The 26,132-nt window shown below is 52.5% G+C and overlaps 6 protein-coding genes and 1 long non-coding RNA gene across 17 annotated transcripts; 4 read left to right on the plus strand and 3 right to left on the minus strand.

Annotated features, from left to right (window-relative positions):
* Positions 1-399: 399 nt before the first annotated feature.
* Positions 400-4,334, minus strand: LOC105699160 (BTB/POZ domain-containing protein 10). Of its 3 annotated transcripts, none has more exons than XM_012423944.1 (7): positions 4,095-4,334; positions 3,609-3,728; positions 2,793-2,912; positions 2,122-2,259; positions 1,770-2,041; positions 1,428-1,625; positions 400-1,346 (listed from the first exon to the last, which is right to left on the minus strand). In XM_012423944.1, the coding sequence occupies exons 1-7, from the start codon at positions 4,295-4,297 to the stop codon at positions 859-861; spliced, it is 1,539 nt and encodes a 512-aa protein (XP_012279367.1). In that variant the 5' UTR covers positions 4,298-4,334; the 3' UTR covers positions 400-858. The 3 variants fall into 3 exon arrangements, with proteins under 3 accessions (XP_012279367.1, XP_012279369.1, XP_012279368.1); XM_012423946.1 differs by having other exon boundaries at positions 3,946-4,218; XM_012423945.1 differs by lacking the exon at positions 2,793-2,912.
* LOC105699158 (serine/threonine-protein kinase PRP4 homolog) lies at positions 2,910-11,573 on the plus strand. 6 transcript variants are annotated; one of them, XM_023433888.1, is made up of 15 exons: positions 3,618-3,749; positions 4,363-4,658; positions 4,844-5,014; positions 5,132-5,381; positions 5,459-5,928; positions 6,003-6,624; positions 6,718-7,068; positions 7,156-7,241; positions 7,311-7,457; positions 7,520-7,673; positions 7,772-8,024; positions 8,362-8,600; positions 8,688-10,533; positions 11,051-11,317; positions 11,440-11,573. In XM_023433888.1, exons 2-13 carry the CDS (start codon positions 4,654-4,656, stop codon positions 8,886-8,888), a joined length of 2,949 nt encoding a protein of 982 aa, XP_023289656.1. In that variant the 5' UTR covers positions 3,618-3,749; positions 4,363-4,653; the 3' UTR covers positions 8,889-10,533; positions 11,051-11,317; positions 11,440-11,573. The 6 variants fall into 6 exon arrangements, with proteins under 6 accessions (XP_023289653.1, XP_023289656.1, XP_023289654.1 ...); XM_023433886.1 differs by having other exon boundaries at positions 8,688-10,025; positions 10,460-10,533; positions 11,051-11,573; XM_023433887.1 differs by having other exon boundaries at positions 8,688-8,888; positions 10,460-10,533; positions 11,051-11,573.
* On the minus strand, positions 11,513-14,065 carry LOC105699161 (inositol monophosphatase 1). Of its 2 annotated transcripts, XM_012423950.2 has the most exons (7): positions 13,942-14,031; positions 13,461-13,679; positions 13,266-13,399; positions 12,458-12,717; positions 12,297-12,402; positions 12,077-12,228; positions 11,513-11,996 (listed from the first exon to the last, which is right to left on the minus strand). In XM_012423950.2, the coding sequence occupies exons 3-7, from the start codon at positions 13,361-13,363 to the stop codon at positions 11,890-11,892; spliced, it is 723 nt and encodes a 240-aa protein (XP_012279373.1). In that variant the 5' UTR covers positions 13,364-13,399; positions 13,461-13,679; positions 13,942-14,031; the 3' UTR covers positions 11,513-11,889. The 2 variants fall into 2 exon arrangements, with proteins under 2 accessions (XP_012279373.1, XP_012279371.1); XM_012423948.1 differs by lacking the exon at positions 13,461-13,679 and having other exon boundaries at positions 13,942-14,065.
* A 509-nt stretch (positions 14,066-14,574) lies between these two features.
* Positions 14,575-22,465, minus strand: LOC105699207 (acetyl-coenzyme A synthetase). Of its 3 annotated transcripts, none has more exons than XM_012424029.2 (12): positions 22,215-22,465; positions 21,547-21,710; positions 20,766-20,981; positions 19,811-20,006; positions 19,506-19,728; positions 19,143-19,317; positions 18,894-19,086; positions 18,647-18,802; positions 18,409-18,576; positions 18,145-18,334; positions 16,108-16,353; positions 14,575-15,662 (listed from the first exon to the last, which is right to left on the minus strand). In XM_012424029.2, exons 1-12 carry the CDS (start codon positions 22,299-22,301, stop codon positions 15,466-15,468), a joined length of 2,211 nt encoding a protein of 736 aa, XP_012279452.2. In that variant the 5' UTR covers positions 22,302-22,465; the 3' UTR covers positions 14,575-15,465. The 3 variants fall into 3 exon arrangements, with proteins under 3 accessions (XP_012279452.2, XP_012279454.1, XP_012279453.1); XM_012424031.2 differs by lacking the exon at positions 22,215-22,465 and adding an exon at positions 22,114-22,201; XM_012424030.1 differs by lacking the exon at positions 22,215-22,465 and adding an exon at positions 21,924-22,201.
* Positions 16,367-18,138, plus strand: LOC105699208 (enolase). Its single transcript, XM_012424032.1, has 3 exons — positions 16,367-17,170; positions 17,233-17,478; positions 17,538-18,138. The coding sequence occupies exons 1-3, from the start codon at positions 16,651-16,653 to the stop codon at positions 18,065-18,067; spliced, it is 1,296 nt and encodes a 431-aa protein (XP_012279455.1). The 5' UTR covers positions 16,367-16,650; the 3' UTR covers positions 18,068-18,138.
* Positions 20,861-21,617, plus strand: LOC105699209. Its single transcript, XR_001104005.1, has 3 exons — positions 20,861-20,993; positions 21,073-21,319; positions 21,520-21,617. It is a non-coding gene; the product is annotated as an uncharacterized LOC105699209 (long non-coding RNA).
* Positions 22,466-23,757: 1,292 nt separating the features above from the next.
* Positions 23,758-26,054, plus strand: LOC105699189 (zinc carboxypeptidase-like). Its single transcript, XM_012423996.2, has 6 exons — positions 23,758-24,319; positions 24,436-24,963; positions 25,210-25,297; positions 25,364-25,566; positions 25,644-25,728; positions 25,819-26,054. The coding sequence occupies exons 1-6, from the start codon at positions 24,173-24,175 to the stop codon at positions 26,025-26,027; spliced, it is 1,260 nt and encodes a 419-aa protein (XP_012279419.1). The 5' UTR covers positions 23,758-24,172; the 3' UTR covers positions 26,028-26,054.
* The last annotated feature ends 78 nt before the right edge of the window (positions 26,055-26,132 follow it).

Below are 26,132 nucleotides of genomic sequence, written 5' to 3' on the forward strand. Positions count from 1 at the left end.
CGAGCGACCTCCCGGAAGGCTCTGCACCGGCGAGGAACGCAACCCTAGAGGGAGACCTTGCGAGGGTCGGGATGCTCGCTATGCACCGACTCCTCGAGTACATGCAACAATGAATGGCTCCCCACGACGTGTCCGATGCAGTCGATATCCCTCGAGGTACCCGGAGTAGATTCGCCGGATCGCGGGGAGATCGGGACGAGGACGTCGATCGACGCACGCGCCGAGGTCGGCCCGATTCCTGGCCGGGGTTCGCCCTCGACAAGGTCTCCTTAACACGGTTTAGACCCTGGGGGTCGCCTCGAATAGAAGCGCTAGTTCCTGGCTCTGCTTTTATCGAGATATCGAGGATAGCGGATAGAGGAGGCCAGGGGAGAAGAGCGGAGTAATGAGCCAGCCCGATTTGCAGAAAATCCTTAATCGACGTTTTTATTGACGGTATAAAACGGTAAAGCATTTCATGGGAATCACATTTTAGGCAGGGCCGAGTAATCCGCTCTTATCGCGCGCACCTACGTGCTATTCGCGCGACGACGCGAGGTCTTGTCCGCCGGGGTCGGGCGAATCTCTGAGGTACTTCGAAATGACTCCTGGGGAAAGTTAGCGCATTTCCTCATCTAGGGATCGCCCCGTTGGGGGAATCGCTCGAGCTCGTTCGTCTGGAACTTCCCGCGGTTGGGGGCGAGGGGCGAGGAGCGATCCTTGGGTTTTAAGGCTGGCGGTTCGAGCACGACGACGTCCCCAGGTGTGTCTGGGTGCGGTGCTTAGCTGAAGGAAAGAACTCGGCCGGTCGGCATCCACGGGTAGCGCCTCGACGAGAACGAGGGACGTCCCTCGCGCGAAGAGGGAGGACCGGGTTGCTCATTGGAGCTCCTCGGGAGGCGAAGAGGCGAGTTCCGTGGAGTTCGAGGCCGGACCGGCCGCACCTTCGGCCTCGACTCCTGCTGCGCCGAGACCCGGGGGCAGAGCGGAGACCTCCGGCTGGGGCACGTCTTCCGCGGCCTCCACGAGCGCCATGGCGTTAACCGGGTTCCCGAGAGCGTCCAGCACCGGGTCGGCGGTCGCCTCGGCCAGGTTCGTCACCGACTTCGACTTGACGCACTGGAAGTCTACGTGGCGACTCTTCGCCTCCTCCTTCTCCCAGGACATGTGGATGAAGGGCCGCTGCACGTAGTTGTAGATGACCTCCGATCGGCCCCCCGCCCTCTTCTTCACCTTCTCCTTGTAAGTCGGGTAGCCCTCGATCCCCAGCCGGATCTTCTTCAGGCCTCGCTCCTTCATCACCTGCTTGGCCACGTCCCGGTTCTCGATGTACTTGAAGAACCGGTACATCGCGGTGCTGTTTACCGCTGAAGGTAACGAAACGTGATTACGATGAGTATCCTTTCAAGTACCATCACCTGTGCTCGTTTTACAGAAGGTGCGCTTACTCTGGGAGTATTCCTCCCCCATCTGCGGAGGGTACTCCTCATCCCAGTCGACGATGTCATCCTCCAGCAGAACCACGATATGGCACTCCCTGTCTCCTCGGCGAGCACTGTTCACCATTAAAGGCAGAATCAAATCCTCGAGGAACACCTCGAACTGGCAGCGGGCTCCTTCATTAGACAATTCATGTAGTAATCCCCCTGGAATCAACTCCTATAGTTTTCAGAGACTCGACACAGATCGTGGCGCGTTGGATCTCTTTTCTATTTCCCTCGCCTCTGATTAATTCCCTGCAAGTGGCTACGAAGATTTACTCTACCGTTGTCTGGCAAAGTGGTACTTACTCAAGTTTTGGCACTTGACGGTGCTGGCATCGAACGGCACCAGCAAGTAGTCGCAGGCTTCTCGTAGCTCCTGGACCGTCACCGTAGGAGGACAACGAATCACTCCACCTCTGTAATATTCCAGAATCGCCCGGAACACCATCGCCGATATTCCATCGGCGACCTCGTATTCTCCTCTTTCGTTTGGCTGAGCGAATTCGATGCTGGAGCTGAACATGCGACCCAGCATCGTGTTCGGATGAGCGGTGAACAGTCCTGGGTCCATGATGAATCTGCACAAGGAGACGTAGCGGTGACACTTGCATCCCATTATTTTTTTTCTCTTTAATAGTTCATCATACCGGGTACGCACCTGGTATTGTCAACAATCAGCGTGATTCTCTCGTCACTGGCCTGCTGATTGTTCACACTGGCAGTGGAGCCGGATGGCGGCATGCTTTCTCGGGTCGTCGTCTGCTGGTTCTGGTGGACTCGCAGTCCGGATCGTAGTCTGTACAAAAATGTCTAGAGTAGGTCTCGGTTATTGGATCGAGGGACGAGCAAACCCCAGAGAAACTCCAATGAGTGGTAGGAATCGTTAAATTCGGTATTGAGTTTTTCTTTTTCTCGAGAATAGTCGCAAAGTCTAATGGCTAGTTACCCTTGGATTTTTCTGGGCTCTACGTGGGACGTGATAGATGACCCTGGCACTAGATCCGAGTAAAACGAACACTGTCCGATATGCTTGAACTATTTTTTAATCGTACCGATCGTCGAGTGAACGCTTACCTTGATCGTTAGGTGGTGCTCTCGCTCGCGTCTAAGAAAGCTTCTATAAATTCTATGAATTGCGAGAGAAATAATAAGAGACCACCGCTAGGCTAAGATGACACGTGTGGTGCGAATCACTGATGAGCGTACAGTAAATGAGAGGACGTCTTGTTACTTTAGTCAGAAATGTGAAACGTAGTCGCGTGAGATACCAAGGTATAGGTGCAGCCGGTCCTTCTCGGTGAGCCTTATTACGATACCTATATGTATTACCTGTTTGTTCGCAGGGCCTGATTCACTCCGCATCTGCCCGAATCGAAGGAATGGCAATGCCGCTTGTTGCTTCCGTCCTTCTGTACCAGACAAGATTTTGGCTTGGACGAGCCACCACAACTACATGCAAAACAATCATGTTTCCTTACTAATTTGCTGCTAATCTCGACTGTTATGAGATTTCTTCGGAATCCTAGATTAACTGGACCGATTGCGAAGACGAAGGATGTCAAAAGAAAAAAAAAAGAAAGAAAATGCTTGAAGCCACGTGAACGAGAACGATGGATTCGTTAAAAACCGTTACGGGCTGCTATTTGCAGATTCTAAATAATGGACTCGATCGGTCGATCATTCCGGACAATTACTTCCAGGAAACATCGAATCGAAAACATCCGCCGTACATGACCATGCCGATAGAGACTGTACATATACGAATACACTCCCGTCTAATGTCTTACTAGCTATATGGCCTGCCCGTGAATATTCTTGAATAATATTTTCACGATCTTGGCTTAACGGAGATATAAACAGTGGATCGATTAGATTAATTTAAAAATGCTTAGCATGCACGTAGCAAGGTCGAGAAGCGGCAGGCCTGAGTTCATGCTACGAGCCTCTGAAAATAAGTCTCTTCCTTATCTATAACTAAACAGAGGTCGTTCCATTATATACAAGCTTGGCAAACGTTAGTCTTTGGAAGCCAAGAAGGAGCAACGAGCGAGAGTCGTAACATCTTGGATTTGTCCGGAAAGTATAAACACTAAAGGTCGATCGACGATATATCCCGGTGCTTACCCAGCCAGTGATCTTTATTACCTCAACCTGTTCTTATAAACCCTCTGTCGCCCATGGCCATCGGTTTCCTTGCAATCGGTCTCTGTATCGCTGCTGTCGGTCATGTAGTGTCGATCCGTAGAATTTGACATCCCAGAGGAACTGCAGAGCCAACGAATAACAGTTTGTATCGATATACATTCAATGATTTATCGAACAAAATGCAGTAGAATCATTTCAACGTATCGTGAGTGTCAGAATTGAAGTTTGGCGATATTGGAAAGGTTCCCCTTCGCTCGACCAAGAATTACACGAATGCAGTCTCGTGTATTTATGTAATATCTTCCAAATTAGTAATGTGAAAAAACGAGAAACTTACCAAGGACTACGTCAGCTGTGGTCTTTAAATGCCAGATGTCTGGGAATGTCACAGACACCTACTACTCGTCTGCCAGACCGTGTCGCGTTTGACAGAATATACGCATAGCCCTGAGATATTTCGGGCGGCGTTCTCGTGAAAGTACTTACGCGTTCGTGACCGACAGATGTAAGCCTAACTTTTCCAGGAACCAGCAGAATGACGAACAAATTTCAACCGCACAAAGCAATAACTTAATCTGAGTCGTCGTCCTGACCGGAAGTCGCATTACCCCAGTGCAGGGGGGCAACACTTCCATGCATTTCCATGCACTTTCCTGTATAGGGGTCTCACACTTATACTCTAGCGCCATCTGCGCTTGGAGAAATTGTCCGCGCGAACTATTTACTAAGCCCACGTTCTGGATTTTTAATGCAGCACCATTTTGTGGACTACCATCTGCCCTCCGTCTTCGGAATATGGAGTTTCTACTCTATCGTCGTTCGTGTTCATTGGCGTCACCCTCATTTGCCATCCTTGCCATCGACCAAGATGGCGGCTCGCCAGGCTGTCGATCCGTGCCCCGCTTCGCTTTTCGTCTCGCGGTAGCCCGGTTATACTTTGTGCTTCGGCTGCGAGGAATTACGTGCAGTTTTTTAGAGATTAAACGCGTTAAGTGCGCCCACATTAGTCAGAGAATTTGAAAGCCTTTCGTCTAGACGGGCCGCAATGGGGTGAGTACGCAAGCTTCGTCGAGAACTCGACGTGTTTACGTTTCGCTTCTAAATGCGGTACAGCAGTAAAAGATTGCGTTTGATTGCATCGTTACTTGCGACTCCTTTTCCTTGGTTCTTGAAACTTCGTAAATTTTGTATCCTCTGAGGTCATTTTATCTCATTGAACGATTCGATGCCTACAGCGCGTCCGATCCAGAGTGTTTGGAAGCCAAGAAAGATGCAAATAACGTCGACTCCGATTCCGACCTGCTCGGTGAGCAAAGGCGGAAGAGGAAACGAAAGCACAAACACCATAAGCACAAAAAAGATAAGGTACCAGAAAAGGATGATGCTAAACCCGAGAAGCAAGAAAAGTAAGTATGCTTCGCTACGTCGATCGATGTTTTAGAGAAGTTCGCAGTTCATAAGTTTGAGTTCGGACGGTGATGTCATTTTTAGTTAAAATTTAACGAGGCTCATTTCTCTTTTAGGAAAAAACACAAGAAACGGAAACGTTCCAAGAAAGCAAAAGAAGAGAATGGGGCGGTGGAAGAAAAAGTGGAGCGCCGGGTTATCATCAAGAGGGAAACCAGTGTAAATGGTAAAGTAAATAGTACCCGGTTAGACCCTGCATCTACCGATGAGAGTGATGACGAGAAGCTAGTCGATCTTGACTCGGATGAGGTCGACTGTACCATTATCGAGGACGACATAGATTTGGAGGAATTAATGAAACAAAAGGTATTTTCAATGACTAATTAGATTAAGTAGAGGCTTCAATTTATTGTTTTACTAAACTTATGCAAAACATGCTACAGGAACGACTGCAGGCATGCCTAGTGCAATATTTGTCTGACGAATCCGAAAAAGAGGATAAAGAACCCGAGGCTCGAGAGGAAGTCAAAGCTGTACCTACTCCCGATGTTATACTCGTAGAGGACGACAGCGGAGAAGAACACGTACCTAGGAAAAAGCGACATAGAAGTAGGTCGGCAAGTAGAGAACAGAAAAAACTCCTGAAACCTGAAAGGCGCGTCATAGTCGATACGACAAGGGACAAGAGAATTAGGGAAGAGCCTAAGGATAAGAGAAGGGAATTAGAACGGCGAAGAGAAGAGAAGCCTCGAAGTCGTCCGGAGGACCTGAAAAGAGAGGAGTCGAGGAAGGACGATAAACAGATTCGTAAAGTAATCGATAGGAGAGAGGAATCCAGAAGAAGAATGGAAGAGGACAAGCGCAAGGACGCGATTAAAAGGGACGAGTCTCGGAAAAGAGAGCACGATCGAAGGTACGCTTACTCGTTTCCTAATTTTTTTTTTCTCTTTTAACTTCTAATTAATCGATCCTTTTCTTTCTGGACAGCAGGGAGGAGGAAAGAAAACGAGAGTCAGAGCGCCACGACTCGAAGCCCCGAGAGTCCAGGGCGGATTCGAGGACCCAGTTGACTAAGCACGAAGGTCGCGACCGGGCAGGTAGTCGCGATCGTGGAATGAGTAAAGATCGAGCCGTCGTTCAGCGAGAAAAGCGGGAGAAGAGTTTGGAGAGACACCGTGAAAGAAACGACAGGAACGACGGAGGATTGTCGCGCGAGCGAGTGGGCGCTCGTGATCGTCGCGATAGCAGGAATCGCGATAGAGTGGACGATCGTATTCGAGGCAACAGAAGATTGTCCCGTAGCCCGATAAGGGGCGGTAGAATGGAGAGGGACCGCAACGACCGTCACAGGAGGTCGAGGTCGAGGTCTCTTTCGCGGAACTACCGCCAAGATCGGGACAGGAGGGCACGAGATCTCGACAGGGATCGGGAGAGAAATGGCAAGAGAGAACGAAATGACAAGTACAAGGATTCGCTCTCGGAGGGCCTGAAAATTGAGCGCTCAGACAGCTCCAGCGAGGAGGAGATCAAGGACATCGACATCGAGGAAGAGGAGGACGAGGAGGCGATCATCGAACGGAGGAGAAAACAGAGGGAGGAACTCCTCAAGGTAATTCTAGCGAGATTGTTTTTCCTATAATTTTTATTTTCGATCCCATTTATCCGTAGCTTATTTTATTAATTGCCTTACCGTTGTCCACAGAGGCTGGGTGGACCTAACGAGGACTCAAACATGTCCGCGGACATAAACGCGGGCGGTGGTTCTCCGCATTCCGGGACCCACTCGAACCTGAGCCAGAAGTCCGTGGAGATCACCTCGAATAACAACGAGTCGACCTCCGAGAGCCATACGCCACCCTTGCCAGAGAAGCCCAAATCCCCGGAGCCCACGGCCAAGAAGAGGAAGTCAAGGTTCGACGACAACGCCGTGGAGAAGCCGGAGAAGCGCGAGGAGAAGCCGGAAGAGAAACCGAAGATCGAGGAGAAGCCGTGCTCGAAGAGGGCGAACGAGTGGGACATGTTTGCCGAGGCTGACAATATCGGTGACTTCAATGTAAGTGGAGGAGCGCGCAAGAGCATCTTAAGGGTAGGGATTTCACACTTCAGGGTTGATCGCGACGATCGTTTACTTCTTGCGCAGAGTCCCACGGTCGAGGGGAAGAGACCAGGTGGACCGGACAACCCTAGCTTGACCGACAACTGGGACGACGCCGACGGGTACTACCGGTGAGTCGATGTTTGGGCTCAGAAATAAAAAATAATATCCAAGAAGTGGAATAACGTCGCGCGTTTCAGAGTTCGCGTTGGAGAGACCCTGGATTCCCGGTACGTGGTGTATGGGTACACCGGCCAAGGGGTGTTCAGCAACGTCGTTAGGGCCCGAGACAACGCCCGGGGTGGCCTGGACGTGGCGGTGAAGATCATCAGGAATAATGAAATTATGTAAGGTTGCCGTTTGACGAAAGATTTCCGAGCGTTTTTAAAACCGGACATGTCGTCTTCAGGCACAGGACGGGTCTGAAGGAGCTGGAGATCCTGAGGAAGCTGAACGACGCAGACCCGGAAGACCGGTTTCACTGTCTGCGACTCTTCCGGCACTTTTTCCACAAGAATCATCTCTGCATGGTCTTCGAGCCGCTGGCTATGAACCTGAGGGAGGTGAGCGGTGGACGGGGTTTCTATCCCGAATTTAAATTCGACCCCAACCTCGCTGTTATTCGACAGGGATGTCAACCCGTTCCTCGTCGTCCTTCCAGGTTCTGAAAAAGTACGGCAAGGACGTGGGCCTCCACGTAAAAGCGGTCAGGTCGTACACGCAGCAGCTCTTCCTCGCGCTGAAGCTGCTGAAGCGCGCCAACATCCTGCACGCCGACATCAAGCCGGACAACATTCTAGTCAGTGAGAGCAAGCTCATCCTGAAGCTCTGCGACTTCGGCTCGGCGTCCCACGCCCACGAGAACGAGATCACGCCCTACCTCGTGTCGAGGTTCTACCGGGCCCCCGAAATCAGTAAGTCGGCCACTCGGCCAAAAACGAGTGTTTTTCCTATTTCCCCCCTTTTTTTTCCCTTTTCTTTTAATTAACGACCGGAGCTGGCAGGGATTGGGGAACGATTCGCAAATTTTCTGCCAGCATCGTTCCAAAGATACCTGGATCGGCCGTCTCTTTGAATTAACGAGCCGGTCACGGAGCGCTGGGGAACCGGTACCGTGATCCGAGACCTCCGGTCACGGTATCCTTTATGAGATAAATGAAAGAGAAAAAAAAAAATATATATATACACGCGGAACAATGCGCGCGCCCTCTCTGGAGCTGCCGTAACCAAACTAACTCTGGCGTTTTCTAGTTCTCGGTATACCGTATGATTTTGGAATTGACATGTGGTCCGTGGGGTGCACGATATACGAGTTGTACACCGGGAAAATCATGTTCTCGGGTAAAACGAACAACCAAATGTTGAAGTTCTTCATGGACCTCAAGGGCAAGATGCCCAACAAGCTCATTAGAAAGGGCGCTTTCAAGGACCAGCACTTCGACACCAACTGCAACTTCCTCTACCACGAGGTCGACAAAGTGACGGAGCGGGTGAGTCGAGGATCGTCTCGCGTTGGACTTGGTTGGCCTCCTGCGGTTGGGAATCGACCTTTATTAATTCTTCCCCACGCGTTCCAGGAGAAGGTCGTGATAATGTCGACCCTGCCGGCGACTCGCGACCTCGGTGCCGAGCTCGGCGGCAATTCCCTGCCGGCCGAGCAGAGTCGCAAGGTCGGACAGCTGAAGGACCTCCTTGAGCGGACCCTGATGCTCGACGCCGGCAAGAGGATCACCGTGAACCACGCCCTGGCCCATCCCTTTATACAAGAGAAGATCTAGGTAACCCCGGGGACGGGGACCTCCCACCTTCACGGAGATCTCATTGACGTAAACTCGTTATGAATTTTACTTGGCACGGCCGTTTAGTCTCCGACGTTGCCGCGGAACGCGCTCGCGGCCTTCCCGCGGCATCGGAGCGCGCGGTTCATTCCGCGCGGAAGGGGAGCTCGGTGCGAGGTCCTTGGGGAAGAAGGGACCAGGAGGGTAAAGGAAGGCGACCGAACCGTGTGCCTTCCCGACTGGCGCGCTCTTCCCGGCGCCGGTGAGCGTTGATCCACGAAGCACGGACCTCGTCCTTGGAATCGATGCGGCCCTTCGACGCCGCTCGTTGTTTATTTATACGTGTTTTAGACGTTGTATTTGTATTTTTTTCCCCCCCTATTTTTCTGTCTTTTTCTTCTATTTTTTTTTTCGGTCTTAACGGTCGCGCGACCTCGAGGACCGAGCGATTTGTACATTGAATTCGAGCTACCTTGCCGTAACAATGGGCGTTGTTCTCGTTACACCTAGTTTATTAGTTTAATTGCGGGGAGACTGATCATGGAAGTGGGATCAGGGCGAGGTGTCCGTGCTTCCTCTGTTGACTGCTCTTATGGGGTTGTTTTTTTTTTTTCCTTTCTTTTTTTCTTGCTTTTTTTCTCCGGAGAGACTCGCCGCCCGGGTCGCGACTTCGTCGATCGTCCCGTCGAGGACGAGCGAGGGTACGGGGTTTCAAAAGTGGCGTCCTTCGATCGAGGATAAGGGACGATCGATCGCGGGGAAACTTCGCCGATCGGTAGTCCTCTTCGTCTCTCCGGGCACGAGCAGCCTCCCCCCCACCCTCCCCCACCCCCGACGATGTTTCTTATAAATTATTATTGTCATATAGTTGGTTACTAATTCTACTATAAACAGCGTGTTTGGTTTCTCGAGGGAGTCACCGATGTCGGAGGACGAGTCGAGCTCCCGAGTACGCGGATGAGAATTGCGGGCTCCCTTTGAACCTGGACGAGCACGCGGTACGGCATTTCTAGGTTTCGGAATTTAGCGAGAGGAAAGGAAGTCTGAGGATCACGTAAAGACAGGGAGAGAAAGAGAGAGGGAGAGGACAGGATAATGAACGATTTTTGGTGTACTAACAGAGACAGAACATGTATAGTAAGTAGCTAATGTGGTGGAAAATAAAAGAAGAGATGCTTAAACGAAGACCAGGGAGGACGTAGCGATTTAAGACGGCCCTTGCGAGAACTTGCTCGCTCGCGTGGCGCGGACACGGGGAGAGAGAGGTTTTCCCCTAGAAAGCCGTATGAGAGAATGTCCTGGCTGTTCGCGAGGAGGACGAGCCTCTCGGGCCTACTCCTAGGAGTCCTTTGACTCCTTTTTCCTCGCCGCGGAGAAATGGCACCGATGCTGAGCGCAGATTTCTCCTCGTGAGGTCGATGCTCATGCCTCGACGTCACCGTTCGTTGGCTTGATTCCCCTGGGTTTGTCGCGCGACACCATCGGTGCCCTTTCCGGCGAGCTTAGCGGCCTCGGGGATGATCTAATCGAATTTGTTAAGGCATGATTGTACGAGGCTGCTTATGTTTCAGATCAGTCTTCGATTCGAATCACCGTTAAGCGGGGCGGACCTTACGAGGGCCTTTTGCGCTGTTCCCGTTGCAAGGTATTCATGGGGGCTGCCTTAATGGGATACTTAGTACACCCGCTCGCGGACCGCCTTAACGACGACGCCGAGACCCCGGGAGCTTTCCTCGTACTTCTTTGCCCGGGCTTATTGTCTCGCGACCTCTTCTCGCGGAAGATCGCGACGAAAGGGAGAGCGAGATAGAACCTCTTCCGGAGCAGTTCCTTAACGTCGACCCGAGTACACTCGGGACTTTCCTATTACCTTTTGCCGGGCATTTCTCGAGATCCTTTCTCATCCTTGAGATCGCTTCTCGGGAAATACTGTAAGGAGAGAGATAGAGAGAGGTATCGGCTCGGAGACGCGCATCCTTAAAGCCATTCGGGTATCTCTGGCCTCTTCCCGAGCGGGCGCTCCCTTAACGTCGACCCGACTATCTCGATAGTATCTATACCCCGGCGTGTGTGGAACGTAACGACACGACGAGACTTATTATCGCTTTCGCCGCTAGTATATATCTTCTAATTGGCTCTATTTGGTAATGTTTCACTTGTAGCCCTCCCTGTGAGGAGGGGAGACGAGGCAGGAGGCCGGCACAATGAGAGAGAGAGGGCTTGACGAAGGTTTGTCGGCGAGCGCCTTAACGAGAAAGGGGGAGAAAGAGAGAGAGAAAAGGGGCGAGGGTCGATGAGACGCCCACGTAGAGCCCCTCCGGGTCCTCGGGTGTTTAGCTAGAGGCCCGGGCGAGGGAGGCGGGAGGGCCTAGGGTCGGGCGAGACCCCGAGGGGCGGCGGTAAGTACGGACCCCGTGGACGAACTCCAGGTAAGGCCTACGCTTTCCTCATGGTCGATTCTTAGGCTTTCTCGATCGCCCGACCGCGGGTGGATCTCGCCTCGCGAGGACGAGCTCGCGGGATAGTAACCGGTGCGAATTTGAGGTTTCAGGTCTAGCCGGGACGAGCCGGATCGCCGGAGGACTCGACCTGGGGACGGCCACCAGGGAATAACCGGCACGAGATCGAGCGAACACTTTATTGTTAGTTGAACTCTGTTTTACAATAAAATACAGTTGATACGTTTTTCTCTGGTTATCCGTGTTGGGTGGAGTCGTGGGAACCACTCGGAGGGGCGGGGAGGACTCGGCTTCCTGGAGTGTCCTCCAGGTTAAGGGCGCCGGTTCACCTCGCGAGGTGTCGGTTCTTTTTTCCTCGATGGGATACGAGGTCTGAGTCGGATGGATCTGTCCAGGTACTTGCTCGGCGGACGGGCACCGGGAACCGATCTCGGACGTCGGTTCCTCGGTAGTCTTGGCTTCTGGCGTTAACGTTCAGCTACTAGGAGTCGAAGGGCGGTCGAGATCGGGTGGATCCTTGCCGTACGGATCGTGGTGGCGCATCAGTCGCGCTCTGGATAATACTGCATCAGGATTTTGGCGATCGTCTGCGCTAATTCCACCGTCGAGGCACACAGGACTCGCCTTCCTAGGGGGTCCAGGACTCCGCCTGGAATTCGACGTGGATTACTTCGTCGTGAGGTATGCTCTTTTTTTTTCTCTCTCTTTTTTTGGAATATCACAATCCACCTGCAGGGTCGATGCACACACCGCCGGCCTCCCGGACGATGATGTCGCCGGCCGCGATGTCCCATATGTGGATGCCGAACTCGAAGTTGGCGTCCGCACCTCCCATGGCCACCATGCACATGTTCAGGGCCGCCGATCCTAGGGATCTCGTCCTACGGACGAAGGAGCGGATAAGTCGGGCACTCACCGGAATGATACGGCACCTGGTGCCGACGCCTACCCGTGAACCCGGGGCGCACATATGTGCATGTTCTCCATGACGACCTTCATCTTCTCCGGGTCCCTGCAAGTGCCCACCTCGATCATCAGCAAGGCTTCGCAGAGCTCTAGAAGAGGTGGAATCCTGTCAGCTCAATTTCAACGGGGAACCTGGAATACTACCTTTGGTGTCGGACACCCGGATCGGGGCTCCGTTCAAGAAGGCCCCTTGGCCTCTGCGTGCCGTGAAGAGCTGCTCCAAAATCGGGTTGTAGACGATCCCGATCTCCGTTATCTTATTTATCATAAGCGCGATCGAGATGCAGGTGTGCGGCAGCCCGTGCACGAAGTTCATCGTCCCGTCGATCGGATCGATGATCCAGGTTGGCGAGTCGGTGAGCTTCACCTTGACGTTCGTGTCGGTAGTCTCCTCGCCGATGAACCTTGAAGAGGGTCGCCCGGTTACTTTCTACGACGTGGTTTATATGTACGGTCTAGAGCGTGTTCATGCAACAGGTCGATTCGCGACGAAGGGGTTCCTCGACCTCGGGACGCGTCCAGACGTCGCTGAGAGGAAGAGGCCCTTACTAAAATGTAGACCGAGAACGTACAGTGGATTGACTCGATTAGGACCGAGGAAAAAAGACGATTCTAGAAGATCCTCGACCCGATGGAAAATCACCGGTCCCTTCTGCGGGCCGGTCGAACGACTTGCGATTAATAATACAGTAGCTTAAGCAAACGTTTGGCCATCTCGACGCGGAATAACACCGTAGAGGAAAATTGCCAAATGCGTACTGGATTTACAATGTTCACGCGATAGCGTATAAATATCCGAAATGTAAAAGAGGAACCGCACATGCGATCGGCCACGATTGTAGCAATTTTCCCCTGGATGGGAAACTCGATACGCGTCCGGTAGTCCAAGAACTTGTAAGACGATTCCCTTCTGGCAGTTTTGTTCTTTTTCTTTTTCTTTTGTTTTCGTTACTTGTGGTCCGGAAACTCCGCGGAAATCCCGTCGATCAGGAGTTTCTCCACCTGGCGATCGGTTTCCGTGACCAGGTCGACCTCGCAGGACTTCAGCATGATGTCCTTCGGTCGGTTGATCTTGTCCTTCACGATCTGGAAAGGAATCGTTCGTCATGCACTTCGCATAAAATTCCCGATCGTTCCCGAGGCTTACGTAAATAACTCGCGGCTCGAGGTAGAGAGATCTTGAGCGTATCTAATGCTCGAAAGAAAAAGAAACCTTCCTAAAACTCTGGAACGACTAACTCGTTGAAATCTCCGGGGAGCGTTTCGTCAGGAGCGATTCTTCGGGACCTTTTTCCCCGAGCCGATAACGTTATCGAGCGCTCGAGCCAGATGCATGCGAGTCATCCCAGGAGGTAGATTTTCAGTTCTGCGCGAGGAACATGAGAAAAATATGTAATCCTATAATCGAGGGAAACGTGTCATAATTCCGTCAAGCCACGCTCGAGCGAAGCCATGCTCGGTCTGGGGTCTCGGGCGAAATCAATACCGCTGGCTGCCGGCTCGACGTAAGCCCGCGAATTTCTGGAGCCGAGTCATTTTTATTCCCCCTATCTTCCGCTCTGGTTGGTATTTTTTTTTTTAATATATGTATATATATTCTTTTTCATTATTCGGCTCTCCTAACTCACCGCCCCGGCCTCCTTGACGAGGCGGAAGACCACCTCGTAGAACTGGTCCGTCTTCGTCATGGCTCCGCGGAATGGCGCGCACAAACGGAGAGCTCGCGACCGACTGGAGCGCGCCTTGAGAGTACTACCGTGGCGAGTGCTATTTATTATGTACCGCGTGGCACATATATACGTATCCTGCTATGTGATATATAACATATACACGGCCCCGGTGGATCAACGGGCTCTCGAAGGAGCTTGAAGGAGCTGCCGATGACGGTTCCACCGCGAGTTCCACTTTCGGCAGCGCCGCCGCGCGGCAAGCCGCCGAACTACGTGCGCGCCGCGCGCCATTCGAGTAGGAATTTATACGCCCCGTGCCCGCAAAGTTCGCGTTCGAATAAACGCGATTAAATTGATCAATCGACGAGGGGCGTTAATTCCCGTTAATTTACGATTATTCCAGAGGGAGAGCCGGGCAAGAAGTCGAGTCGATGGAACGGTCCTTCTCGAAGAAGAAAGAAATTATAGATAATCAAGAGGGAGGACAAGATGGTGGGCATCGTTTAACAGAATATTTATGATTCTCAACGCAGATAGACATATATGTACATATGCACATATGTACGCGCGCGAACGGGCGCGCACTCGAGATATATATATATATGTATATTTATATTTATATTTGTATACATATATCGCAAGGTACCGCGCGACTATATCTCTACACTTGTTCCACGTGGAATGATATGTATGCGACGCCCCGAGGGACGGCGGGACGAAAGGCCCCCAGTTATGGCTTACTTTACATGGATCGCTCGTTACGCGACATAGAATGCGTACTTTTGCGTCAAGCGTTTAGTGTAAACGATGATTCTAGAGGAAATAGGACTTTTCGTGCGCCTTTAGGAGGCGTAACGAGCGTTCGGTGGAAACTAACCTATATCGCGGGGCGCGGCGCGCGCCTCGAGCGCGCTGCTCCCCTGTGTGTACATATATATATATACATAATATATATAATATACATGCTCGTGACATAATATTTAACTCGTATCGCAGATCTCTCATTACTTTCATTAGTTTCCAGGTATAGGCCAACAGAACCTGCTGGATTTCGACGAGGCGCGGAATCCTCCCGGAGCAGGCAGGACCTCTTCGAGGTCCACCTCGACGCGGCTAGATCCTGACATCTCGTAGCTGGACGTTATCGGAGGCCTCGACGTCGCTTCTCCGGGGGTCTTTCATCTATTCCAGGATCATTCCTATTTTTCTCCCTCCTTAATTCCGCTTACCCGAAGCAGCACCGGGTTGTGCGTCGACGTGGATGAAGGTATATTTGCGCGACAGAGAGACGGCGAGACCACCCGCTAACGTTCCGACTCGACAATTGCAGGAATCCTTGGACGTATGCGGACAATCTAGAAGGAACCATCAGCCAGTGACGGAGAGCCGAGAAGCGGTACTCGTCTACGTGGGGAGCGACCTCCAGGAGCGCCTCCTTCGTTCTTCCTTTATCTTATATCTTCGTCATCGCTCGAGATGGATCTAGGCCTTTGGCCTCAGCTGAAAGAGGACGTCCACGATGCCCTCGTCGGCTAGAGTAGACACGTCCCCGACGTTCCTGTCACCTGCTGCGATTTTACGCAGGATCCGCCGCATGATCTTCCCGGACCGCGTCTTCGGTAACCCTGGCGCGTGCTGGATCACGTCCGGCTGGGCGAACGGACCGATCCTCTCTCGGACTGTTGGAAAAAATATAACCATGTCCTAGGGTAATTTTCCTTCACGCAACTGGCGAGAGCACGTGGCGCGGTTACGACCACGTGGTTACGTGTGCGGATACGCAATCGTTAGAGATAACGAGTCGCGGTCTATATCGGCTCGATACGAGGAGGCTAATTGCGAGGACGCGTGATCAAGTTTTTTGTCAGGAGCGTAATCGATGCGATAACAAAGAAAAACCCGGCAAGGAACTCGGGGATTCGCGTTCCGCTTCGGCTGATAGAGGGCGGATTCGATACGCCGTCGATATCCTGATGGATGGATATCGATGGGTACTCGGAATTCGACGTATTTTGTATCTGCGATTTACGTCATGTATGGGCTGATATTAATCCTGCTTTTTTGTCCGGTCTAGGGGAACGTCCGAAGGATGCCTAGGGATTTGTAGGAGGAAAGGACGAGTACCTCTTATCTTCAGCTCGTCCTGCAGCTTGCGGTCGAAGGAGGCCCCCTCGTTCGGCGTGACGAAACAGTAGAGGCACTGACCCTTGACCTGGTGAGTCTTGCTGACCACCGCGGCCTCCGCCACGGAAGGATGCTCCGCCAGGACGCTTTCGACCTCGGCAGTGGACATCAGATGACCTGACACGTTCAACATGTCGTCCACTCTTCCGGTCACCCATAAATATCCATCGGCGTCGCGCCTTGCACCTGGACATTGGCATGATAATTAGATATCGATTCGTCGCGGCGAAAAGGAACGGTCGATGAAACCTGCCTACGACTCCTTGAAGGACATTGCGCTTTTTAAACTCGACACCCTGTACATGGAACAAAATGTGCACGCGATCGTTTCCTGGGAGTTCAAGATCGATCGGACCTTCGCGCTTCGCTGCGCGCGAAATTGACAAAATTGACAAAATTGACAAAATTGACAAAATTGACGAAATTGATGTTAAGAGAGAACCGATGTAAATCTGGGAAAATTACAGGCAATTCTGCTCCAGGATGCCGATACTCAAGGTGAAGGCTCGACAGATCTTTGACGCGAGGGGAGACCCCGCCCTGGAGGTGGACCTCGTTACGGACATCGGATTGCTCAGGGCGTCGGTGCCAGGGGTGCTCTGGCAGAACCCGAACTCCGCCCTGGAGGTCAGGGATGGCAACGAGGCTGCCTACAACGGGAGGTCGGTCTTTCGGGCCGTCGACAACGTGAACAACGTCCTGGGACCGGAGTTGTTGAAGGCCAAGCTGGAGGTCTGTCAGCAGAGGGAGATCGACGAGTTGATGAAGAGGTTGGACGGGACGGAGAATAAGTCCAGGCTGGGGGCGAATGCCATTCTAGCGGTCTCCATGGCTTGCTGCAAAGCCGGGGCTGCCAAAAGAGGTCTGCCATTGTATAAATACGTCGCCGAGATGGCGGAAAATGGAGAGATCAGGCTCCCGGTTCCGGCCTTCAACGTCATCGCCGGAGGCAGGTTCGCGGCGAACAGTCTGCCTTGCCAGGAGTTCATGATCGTACCCAGTGGTGAGATGAAAAAGGTGAGCGGGTTAACGGGGATACCCTCTTCGTGGGTTCCGAAATTACAGGGGCGGAGAGCTTCGCGGACGCCATGAAGATGGCCACCGAGATCTTCCGCGAGATCGAGAGGAAGCTGGCCGAGCAGCAGGACTCGAAGCCGCCGCTTCCTGTCGTAGACGAGGGAGCCTTCGCCCCGGAGTTCGAGGAGGACAAGGAAGCCTTGACCCTGATCGACGAATCCATCAAGTCTGCAGGGTACGAGGGCAAGGTCAAGCTCGCTCTGGACATGGCTGCATCGGCCTTCTGCAAGGATGGTGAGTCTTTGTGGAATTAAATGAGGAACCGCTAACGTCCTTTCCTCGATTCCGCGCAGGGCAGTACGACATGGAGTTCAAGTCGGAAGACTCGGACCCTGACGACTACCTTGAAGCCGAGGCCCTGAAGGAACGATACCTCGAGTATCTCACTGAATTCCCGACGATCGCCTACATCGAGGACCCGTTCGACCTGGAAGACTGGGACAGTTGGCCGATGTTAGCCGATCAGCCCATCCAGATCGTGGCTGACGACCTCACAGCTATGAACATCGAGCGGATCGAAGAGGCCATAGAGAAGCAGGCCGCAAATTGTCTGGTCATTCGACTCTCTCAAATCGGGACCGTCTCGGAGGCGATCGATTGCCACAGACTGGCCAGGATCAGCGGATGGGGAAGCGTCCTGGCCGCAGGGGACGGAGAGACCGAGGACTCCTTCGTGGCCGACTTCGCCGTCGGGCTTTCCGTGGGCCACTTCAAGGCTGGAGCACCTTGCAGGAGCGAGAGGACCGCCAAATATAACCAGATACTCAGGATTGAGGAGGAGCTCGGGAAGGACGCCAGATATGCGGGGGCAGCCAAACGCTAACGACCCTGAAGAGCCACCTCGAACTCCACTTCCACCTCTGGTCTATCTTCCTTCTCGAGGGACTCGATCCTCCTTACCATCGCCCGTGCAGTAGAACCCGCGGAATCTGTCGAAGTAGGTCTTCTGGAAGCGCTCGTGGTTACCCAGAAGAGTCCTCATCATCCCGGGCCAGGGTCTCCGGAAAACCAGGTAGCCCTCGCCCTCGCCTTCGATCACGTGGCCGTCCTCGTCCAGCAGCTCGGGCAATACGCCGAAGAATGGGAAGGTCTGCGATAAAACCGTAGAATTACTTCAAGATGTCTCCTGGTAAACTCTTCGGGTCTTTCAAGAGTTTCTCTAACCGCGGATCCGGGCTTCATGGGCGTTGCTCCAGGCAGAGGAGTGATGACGTGACCTCCGGTCTCCGTTTGCCAGAAGGTGTCGGCGATGCTGCACTTGCCATGTCCCACCAGGTCGTAGAACCAGAGCCAGGCTTCCGGGTTGATGGGTTCCCCGACAGACCCCAGGACCTGAAACGAAATGTCCGTCACATCGAGTCTATGGAAATATATATTTTCTTTTTTCTAACTCAATCGGCACCTTCAAGCTACTCAAGTCGTGTCGCTTGACCGGCTCGTCGCCGAACTTCATCAGGGACCTGATCGCAGTTGGAGCCGTGTAAAACTGGCTGACCTTGTACTTCTCGACGATGGACCAGTATCTGTCGTTCCGCGGGAAAAACGGCGTGCCCTCGAACTGGAATCACCCGACCCCGTTAACAGTCGCGTCCAAAGACGCCTTTAGAAATTATTGTGCCAATTTTTGTATATATTCTTGATGTATTTACGAGGACAGAAGTTGCTCCGTTCGCCAGGGGACCGTAGACCACGTATGTGTGCCCGGTGATCCAGCCGATGTCCGCGGTGCACCAGTAGACGTCCTCAGGGTGGTAGTCGAAGACGTACTTGAAGGTCGTGGCAGCGTAGATGAAGTAACCGGCCGTCGTGTGGAGAACGCCTTTCGGTTTGCCGGTGGAGCCGCTACAAGAAGAGGATCTTGAAGACTAGCCGGAGGACCAGGGAGGGAACCATCGTACCTGGTGTACAGGACGAAGAGCGGATCCTCCGATCCCACCCAGACGGGGTAGCAGCTGGGCTCGGCATCTTCCATCTCGTCGTGCCACCAGAAGTCTCGACCCTCTCGCCAGGATACCGACTCCAGGTCCCCGGGTTCCCCGTTTTTCGTCGCACCGTTCACTCCATTGGATTTACCTGGAAATTAATACAAAAAATGTGAGTACCTTCAGATTTTTCCTTACTTCATTTTCAATGTTACTTTATCAAGCGAATCATGGTTGGAGGAATTTTTATAGGTGCGCCGCGGGGCAGGGGAAATGGACGTTCAGCGTTCCCGACCTGCGTGACAAAAGAGCGATCGATCCCGAAGGGTGGGACCTCACCTTCCGACCTTCCCTTAGGGTTGGTCACTCTGCGCAGGTGCGCCACGACGATGCAGCACTCGACCTCGTGGCCGAGCTTGGCGACCTTATCAAGGGCCTCGTCGCAGATGGATTTCAGCAACAAGAGCTTCTCACCCCTCCAGGCGCCATCGGACGTCACCAGCACCTTCGCCTTGGAGTCGAACATCCGCTCTGCCAGCGAATCCGACGAGTACCCTGCGAACTGCGTTTTACCCGATTTTAGATAGCTTGGGGGAAGATAAAAAATTGTAAAATATTCCAGGTGGAGGGAAAAGCGTCCTTACCACCACGGTGTGGACGGCGCCGATCCTGGTGCACGCCAGCATGGCGATGGGCAGTTCCAGGACCATGGGCATGTAGATCGCGACTCGGTCGCCCTTTCCTACGCCCTTGGACTTCAACACGTTGGCGAACCTGCACACCTCCTCCAGGAGCTTCCTGTAGGTCAACCTGGAGTAGTCCTCGGGATGGTTGCCTTCCCTGGGAGGAAACACCCATCTCTAGATTTCTCCGCCCTCTCTTCTGTACCCCGATATCCGCTCATTCCCGGGACTCGTGGTCACGAGCTCGGAAATGTGAGTACCTTCGGACGCGTTGCGTCGGTACAAACATCGGCAGGTCAAGGAGGTGTACCGCGAACTACCAGAAACGGTTCCGGCACGTAAACGAACTGGTCGAACTCCAGGAATGACTTGCGAGTACCTTCGACCGGGGCATATTGAATCGCAATGAGGTAAAGAGACGTGCCGAGTCAGCTACCGACGACGGCACTTTACGTCAGCACTCGTTGACGTTCTCGTAGCCTTCTTATCGTCATTATCATGCATAGAGTCGCTAAGTTTTCCGTTTAACGACCGTTTCTCGTCTCCTGGCTTTCGAGCGGCGTTCTCCAACATGGCGGCGGTCGCGCTTATCTAATTGTTTTACATTTTTGTTTTTTCTTTTCCTTCACTTCTAGGAAGGTTTACCTTTACTCTCACGTTTTGCAGATGCAGAAACGTGGCCGGGGACGCAAGAAGGGACCCGAATGCATCTCAAATATGCATGGCGATTCGTTGGTCGACTCGATGCAGACTTCGTGGAAACGCTCACCTTGGAGGCGGTCGCGCGATCACATTATCGCGGATCACGCGATTGCAAGAAGAGAGATTGCGAAGGTTTGTTTTTACTTCCGCGAGATCCCGGGTGATCCGTCGACGTCGAGATCGCGGGTTGCCGCGGTTTTTCCGAGGCTCTCACCAGTAGAACGCGATTTTGTCCCCGTTGCCGCTCTTCACGTTCTTGTCGAGCAGATTGAAGCTCAGGTTCGTCGTGGCCCCCTCCATCCATTTAATGTAGACGTCCCCTTGGTTCAGGTCGAAGTTGTAGGAGAAGAATTTGTCGTCGCTCGTCGGGTTCTCCCAGTAGAACTGCTTCGCGATCTCGCCCCAGAACTGCGCCGGGTACTCGATGGACCTAGAGTGTCGGGTAATCCTCGTTAAATCACATAAATCGCATGTAAAAATTTCGAGCTCGTTGCGTAACGCTTGAACTCCTCTTTTTACAGGAACCCTTCACCCTTGGGGACCTCGCAGGATATTGCTCGCTCGGCCTCGAGCTGCCTCGCGAGCCGGATCGATACGGAGCTTCTATTTCTAACTAGCGTCTAGGCAGAGCGACGGCCTTGCGCCGTAATGTACCCCGAGGAAGAGGTCCTTGCAAGAGGGAGGAAAAAAATCACCCTAGACTTCGATAATGACAACACGAGGGGATCATTTCCACGAGTACTACAGACCTCTCCGAGAGTCTCGAAGGTTGGAATCTATATGTATAAAATTTTATCCGGACTTCTTCGAGAACCTCTATGGACTAGTGGGAACATTATCAACGCGACTGCAAACGCGTTAATGACCTGATAAGGGGTGGAAACGTGGTAGAGTGGAGTACACCGAGGTGAAGGTGCGGGTTATCCGTATGGAATTTTCCGTTTCTGGACAGTCGAATATTTTTCTAGGACTTTTTAGGGAGAAAACCAGGTCACCTCTTGTGCATCCGCCTGTAGTGGTCCATCCCGGAGCAGTGCGCGATCTTGGCGAGCTCCGCATGGGGATGATAGACTCTGTCGGCCATTTCTCCTGGATCCGTTCCCTGGTCTCTGGCCTGACGTGCTCCCGGTTTCGCTGTCGACGAGCAACGATGCGCGCCCTGGAACGAGAAGAAAAACTGCACCTCGGGGAAGAAAGAAGAAAAGAAAAATAAATTAAATCCGGCGCCTGCGCCCCCGGCAACCCGTCATGCGCCCACGTCGCGAGGGAAGGTCCGCTCTAGGGCGCGATCCCACTTTCCTCGAATATCGCCCTCGAAGCGCCCGAAAAGCCGACTCATCCCGGAATCTCAGTCACACTTGGAACTACATACTCTCCACTCTATGGGGAAATTGAAATCCGCCCTGAAAACCGCCTGAATCACTCGGAAAAAAAAAAGAAAATATATAGAGAATTTATAAGAATCTGACGCCCATTTATGCGCGCTTGGCGTTTAGATCGTTTCACTCGGTTTGTCGCGGCACGGCGGAATGTTTACTGAATATAGAAGGGATTTTTCCTACGCGGATGCAGGTGGAAAGGAGAGGAAAAGTCTTATTCAGGGCGAACTCGAGGTCCGGGAGAGAGGAGGCACTCCCGGGTTGCGGTCGGCGTGCATACCTACCCGGATAGAGACTGACGGTGCGCTCGGAGGCCGCCTCGACGCCGCAGGAGTCGCGGAAATCGCGAGGTCGGAGGCGGCGGAGGCCATCGAGCCTCGTGGTGGGGCATTCGAGGGATCGATACACGTGCGCCGATGGCGATGGCGCGACGGAGTTCGGAGTTCGCGGCCGAGCGCGCTACTCGGCCAGGAATGCGCAGAGATAGCGAAAAAGAAAAAAAGGGCGCGCTCCGTATCCTCCTCCGAATTCCACATTAAGAATCCGTGCGTTCCTCTCTCCGACTTTACCTCCTCTCTTAGCTCTTGAATCGTTATTTTATAGAGAGACTTAATTCGGTATTTCATAGAGAATTTAACAATAAAAAAGGAAGAGATACGTAGGGGCCGAGATAGCGCCCGGTCGCGCGACTGATAAGTTCGCCGCGCGAGGAAAAAGGTACGAGGAGGAACGAGGAAAAGGTGGTGGCAAGATTTCCAAGGCTACCGCTTTGCTTTCCTGGCCTTTCCTATTGTTCGGAGGCGACCGATTAGAAATTGAAATCGGGAGGTGCAATTTTAATTAGGTCTCTGGGTAAACTGGGAGCGACGTCGGGCGCGCATCTCATTTCCCGATGCGGGGACGCTATCTTTCCTTCGCTTGTTTCGCGTGTTTTTCGATTACGAAAGTGACTATGTTAAGTGGAAAAGGAATACATGAATGGATGAATAAATTGTGGAGCTCGTCTTGCGCGACTAGGGGTATGGGAGGGATCTGCTGTGTCAACTCGTCGGTAAAGTGAAGATCGGTGGCGCCGTCAACGCCATCTCTGCTCGGGTGGCGGAACCTCGTCAAACTCTCCGCCATCTTGGATGAAGAGTACCCACTCGCTGGTAATACCGCGACGCTCCTTATCCGAGACTACTGGGTGGAATGTCGTAAGACGTGATTCTTTTTCATTCATCCCGTTAGCGGGGCCATTCGCCGGAGTGCTAGGATCCCTTCGCAAGGGAATTACTAGAGCGTTGCACTTGCTGAAGGAATGTTTCCTTCCTTTTTTAGGGAGAGGCAAGTGAACTCCGGAGAGGAGGGAGCGCGACCTGGGCTGGAGGTCTTTGACCTCATCCACCTGGCTGTTCACCTGGCCCCAGGTTCAAAGCCCCCTGGTTCGACTCTACGAGGCGCCTCCAGTATGTGGCACATATCTTTCATGTGTAATCCACTTTCCGCGATTATCCACGCTAATTGAAATGCGGAGCACGTCCTTGCCAGCCCAACGGCACTCGCCTGGTTCCTGGCGAGGAAACGAACTCCGACTTAACTCTAAGAGACGGGGAATATTAACATTACTATCATTTACAGTCGCCGTTGGTCAATATTTATTTTGGAGCCATCGATCCCGAACGCAGATAGACCCTGCCTAGTAGATGACTATCATCCTCGAGTCCAAGGAGCACGTAACTCTTATCCGATATCTCCCCGGCGTGGATTTCGTTCTTTAATCCCTATAATCTTGTGCAATTTCCCATCTCTCTTATTTCCCCTGCAACAATTTCTAACTACGCTGAGATTGGCTATTCCCCTCCGGGGAATTAATACCGCGAGGAATGCGCACGCGCTCCTAAAAAGACATGGGAAATAATTGGAGGGTCGTAAAGAATAATTAGTAGAAATTCCCTGTGAAGGGTTCTTTTACTAGAAATAAGAGATGTTTGTGATGCTAAGGCAATGATCAATTTTTAGCTGTTACTGTGATCGATGGTCGATCGATATCGGGTTCACTCTCTACGGACTCGATGGGGCGTTGGCACTTGCGGCTATCACCTTTAGACGCTCTTCGAGATGCGCAACGAAGGAGCCTCGGATTGGTGTCGGGTGTAAAACCTGTTGGAAACGATAAACGGCACCTGCGGTCACCTGGAGAACCAGAAGCCTGGCCACCGTCGTCCAGGCTTGACCGTTTACCACCCAACATCCAGCAGAGATGAAGTGGAATGCGTTTGGGCTGATCGCCGTCCTGGTCGCAACTGCGACAGCGGAGAAGGTCTCCTATCAGGACTTCAAGGTCTTCAGGGTCCTGCCGAAGACGACACAGCAGCTGCAGACTCTGAGCGACCTGGAGAACCTTGGGGTGCGTATCTTCACTCGTAGGAATAAATGTAAAAAGCTATTAATTAATATCATCCGGAGTAACTCCAATAGGGTAACTCGACGAAGGTCTAATCCTGGATTTGGATGTTCTTGTAGTACTCGTTCTGGCTGGGCCCCAGCAAAGTGGGAGCCAATGTCGACCTGATGGTGTCACCGGAACAACTCGAAGGCTTCCAGGACCTCGTTAAGGAGAATGGCTTGGAGTACGAAGAGTACGTTCAGGATGTGCAGACCCTGATCGACCAGGAGAACCCGAGGGACTCCGCGAACCGAGTTTCCGGAGAGCTCGGCTGGACCAGTTATCACACCCTGGGAGAGATCTACGACTGGCTGGAGTTCCTGGGGAAAACTTATCCTGATAAGGTCACCGTCGTCAAGGGAGGATCTACCTACGAGGGCCGAGAGATCAAGGGTGTCCGCGTGTCCTTTAAGGAGAATAATCCCGGGGTTTTCATCGAGGGTGGGATTCACGCCAGGGAATGGATCACCCCGGCCACCGTCACGTACTTCCTGAACGAGCTCCTGACCAGCAAGGACCCTGAAGTCAGGGAACTGGCCGAAAGACACGACTGGTACATCTTCCCAGTGTTCAATCCCGATGGCTACATCTTCACGCACACCGGGGTGAGGATCGTTCTCTTCTCAAGGAAATGATCGAGCGATTTTGAATTGTCAGCTGCGTAAGTCGCGGTTTATGGTCCAGCACTTGTGCAATCTATTGCGAAATCGTTAACTGATAATAATATCGTTAAGTGATCACTTAACGCTTTCGCAAAGAGCCTCGTTACTTTTGCTGACACAGCTGTAGCAATTGCGAGTCATTGCCTCTGATGCAATTGCAGGGGATCACTTTTGATTCGATGCTTCTAGGACCGACTTTGGAGGAAAACCCGCAGGCCGTACGGCAGAATCTGCAAGGGAGTCGACGCTAACCGAAACTGGGATTACAAGTGGATGAGTAAGTGAGATCGAGCTAGGCTGTTGTTATTTTCGAGTGGTTAAAAACGTTCTTCGGAAATTTCAGTGGGTGGTGCCAGCTCCGCAGCTTGTTCCGAGACTTTTGCTGGCAGCAGCGCCTTCTCCGAGGTCGAAACGCAAACCTTGTCGGAGTACATCGGCTCGATCGGCGACAAGTTCTACGCATACATAGCATTCCACAGCTACTCGCAGTTGCTGCTCTTCCCTTACGGCCACACCAAGCAGCATCTCGACAACTACGACGAGCTGGTAAACTATCACGACCGCTTATCAATGCTCCTCCTCGAGGAAAGTTTGCTTATCGCGCTATCGCGTCTCGATTCCAGTATGAGATCGGTACCAAGACAATCCAGGCTCTCTCCAAGAGGTACGGCACCAGATACGTCACCGGGAACATCGCCGAGACCATTTGTGAGTAGCTCGAGTAAATATTGAACGAGTTCGTCGAGTCGTGTAAGAAAATTAGGTGGATCTTTATTTCTTATCTCGAATCGCTTTTAGATATCGCTTCTGGGTGCTCGATGGACTGGGTGAAAGGAACGCTGCGTACTCCTATCACGTTCACCTACGAGTTGCGCGATAAGGGCAGATACGGATTCCTGCTGCCCGCCAACCAGATCATCCCTACAGGCCAGGAGGTGGTGGACTCCCTCGTCGCCCTTTTCCGAGAGGCCAAAGCCAAGGGATACCCCAAGACTGCTGGGAACTGAGAATCCATTCCTTGACCAAGAGGCTTAGATTTACTCCGGCGCACTTAGTGCTTAATCGTGGCCCTAGCTTCTCCTAACAAAGGCGTCTTTGACTCGTTATCACTC

The sequence above is a fragment of the Orussus abietinus genome, unplaced genomic scaffold, assembly GCF_000612105.2.
Source record: "Orussus abietinus isolate OABI.00-Male unplaced genomic scaffold, Oabi_2.0 scaffold3, whole genome shotgun sequence".
In the NCBI taxonomy this organism is placed as follows: domain Eukaryota; kingdom Metazoa; phylum Arthropoda; class Insecta; order Hymenoptera; family Orussidae; genus Orussus; species Orussus abietinus.

Coding starts and splice junctions, on each gene's coding strand:
- LOC105699160 (XM_012423944.1), bottom strand. CDS start 4,297: ATGGCGCTAGAGTATAAGTGTGAGACCCCTATACAGGAAAGTGCATGG. Junction 2,042..2,121: donor CTGATTGTTGACAATACCAG/GTGCGTACCCGG, acceptor CTCCTTGTGCAG/ATTCATCATGGACCCAGGAC. Junction 1,626..1,769: donor CGTCAAGTGCCAAAACTTGA/GTAAGTACCACT, acceptor AGTTGATTCCAG/GGGGATTACTACATGAATTG.
- LOC105699158 (XM_023433885.1), top strand. Junction 5,015..5,131: donor AAACCCGAGAAGCAAGAAAA/GTAAGTATGCTT, acceptor TTTCTCTTTTAG/GAAAAAACACAAGAAACGGA. Junction 6,625..6,717: donor AGAGGGAGGAACTCCTCAAG/GTAATTCTAGCG, acceptor CGTTGTCCACAG/AGGCTGGGTGGACCTAACGA.
- LOC105699161 (XM_012423948.1), bottom strand. CDS start 14,001: ATGACGAAGACGGACCAGTTCTACGAGGTGGTCTTCCGCCTCGTCAAG. Junction 12,403..12,457: donor CCGGGTGTCCGACACCAAAG/GTAGTATTCCAG, acceptor CACCTCTTCTAG/AGCTCTGCGAAGCCTTGCTG. Junction 11,997..12,076: donor TGTGTGCATCGACCCTGCAG/GTGGATTGTGAT, acceptor GTCGAATTCCAG/GCGGAGTCCTGGACCCCCTA.
- LOC105699208 (XM_012424032.1), top strand. CDS start 16,651: ATGCCGATACTCAAGGTGAAGGCTCGACAGATCTTTGACGCGAGGGGA. Junction 17,171..17,232: donor GTTCATGATCGTACCCAGTG/GTGAGATGAAAA, acceptor CCGAAATTACAG/GGGCGGAGAGCTTCGCGGAC. Junction 17,479..17,537: donor ATCGGCCTTCTGCAAGGATG/GTGAGTCTTTGT, acceptor GATTCCGCGCAG/GGCAGTACGACATGGAGTTC.
- LOC105699207 (XM_012424029.2), bottom strand. CDS start 22,301: ATGGCCTCCGCCGCCTCCGACCTCGCGATTTCCGCGACTCCTGCGGCG. Junction 19,729..19,810: donor GCGCCGTCCACACCGTGGTG/GTAAGGACGCTT, acceptor GGTAAAACGCAG/TTCGCAGGGTACTCGTCGGA. Junction 16,354..18,144: donor GTTCTACTGCACGGGCGATG/GTAAGGAGGATC, acceptor GCCAATGTCCAG/GTGCAAGGCGCGACGCCGAT.
- LOC105699189 (XM_012423996.2), top strand. CDS start 24,173: ATGAAGTGGAATGCGTTTGGGCTGATCGCCGTCCTGGTCGCAACTGCG. Junction 25,567..25,643: donor TCGACAACTACGACGAGCTG/GTAAACTATCAC, acceptor TCTCGATTCCAG/TATGAGATCGGTACCAAGAC. Junction 25,729..25,818: donor GAACATCGCCGAGACCATTT/GTGAGTAGCTCG, acceptor AATCGCTTTTAG/ATATCGCTTCTGGGTGCTCG.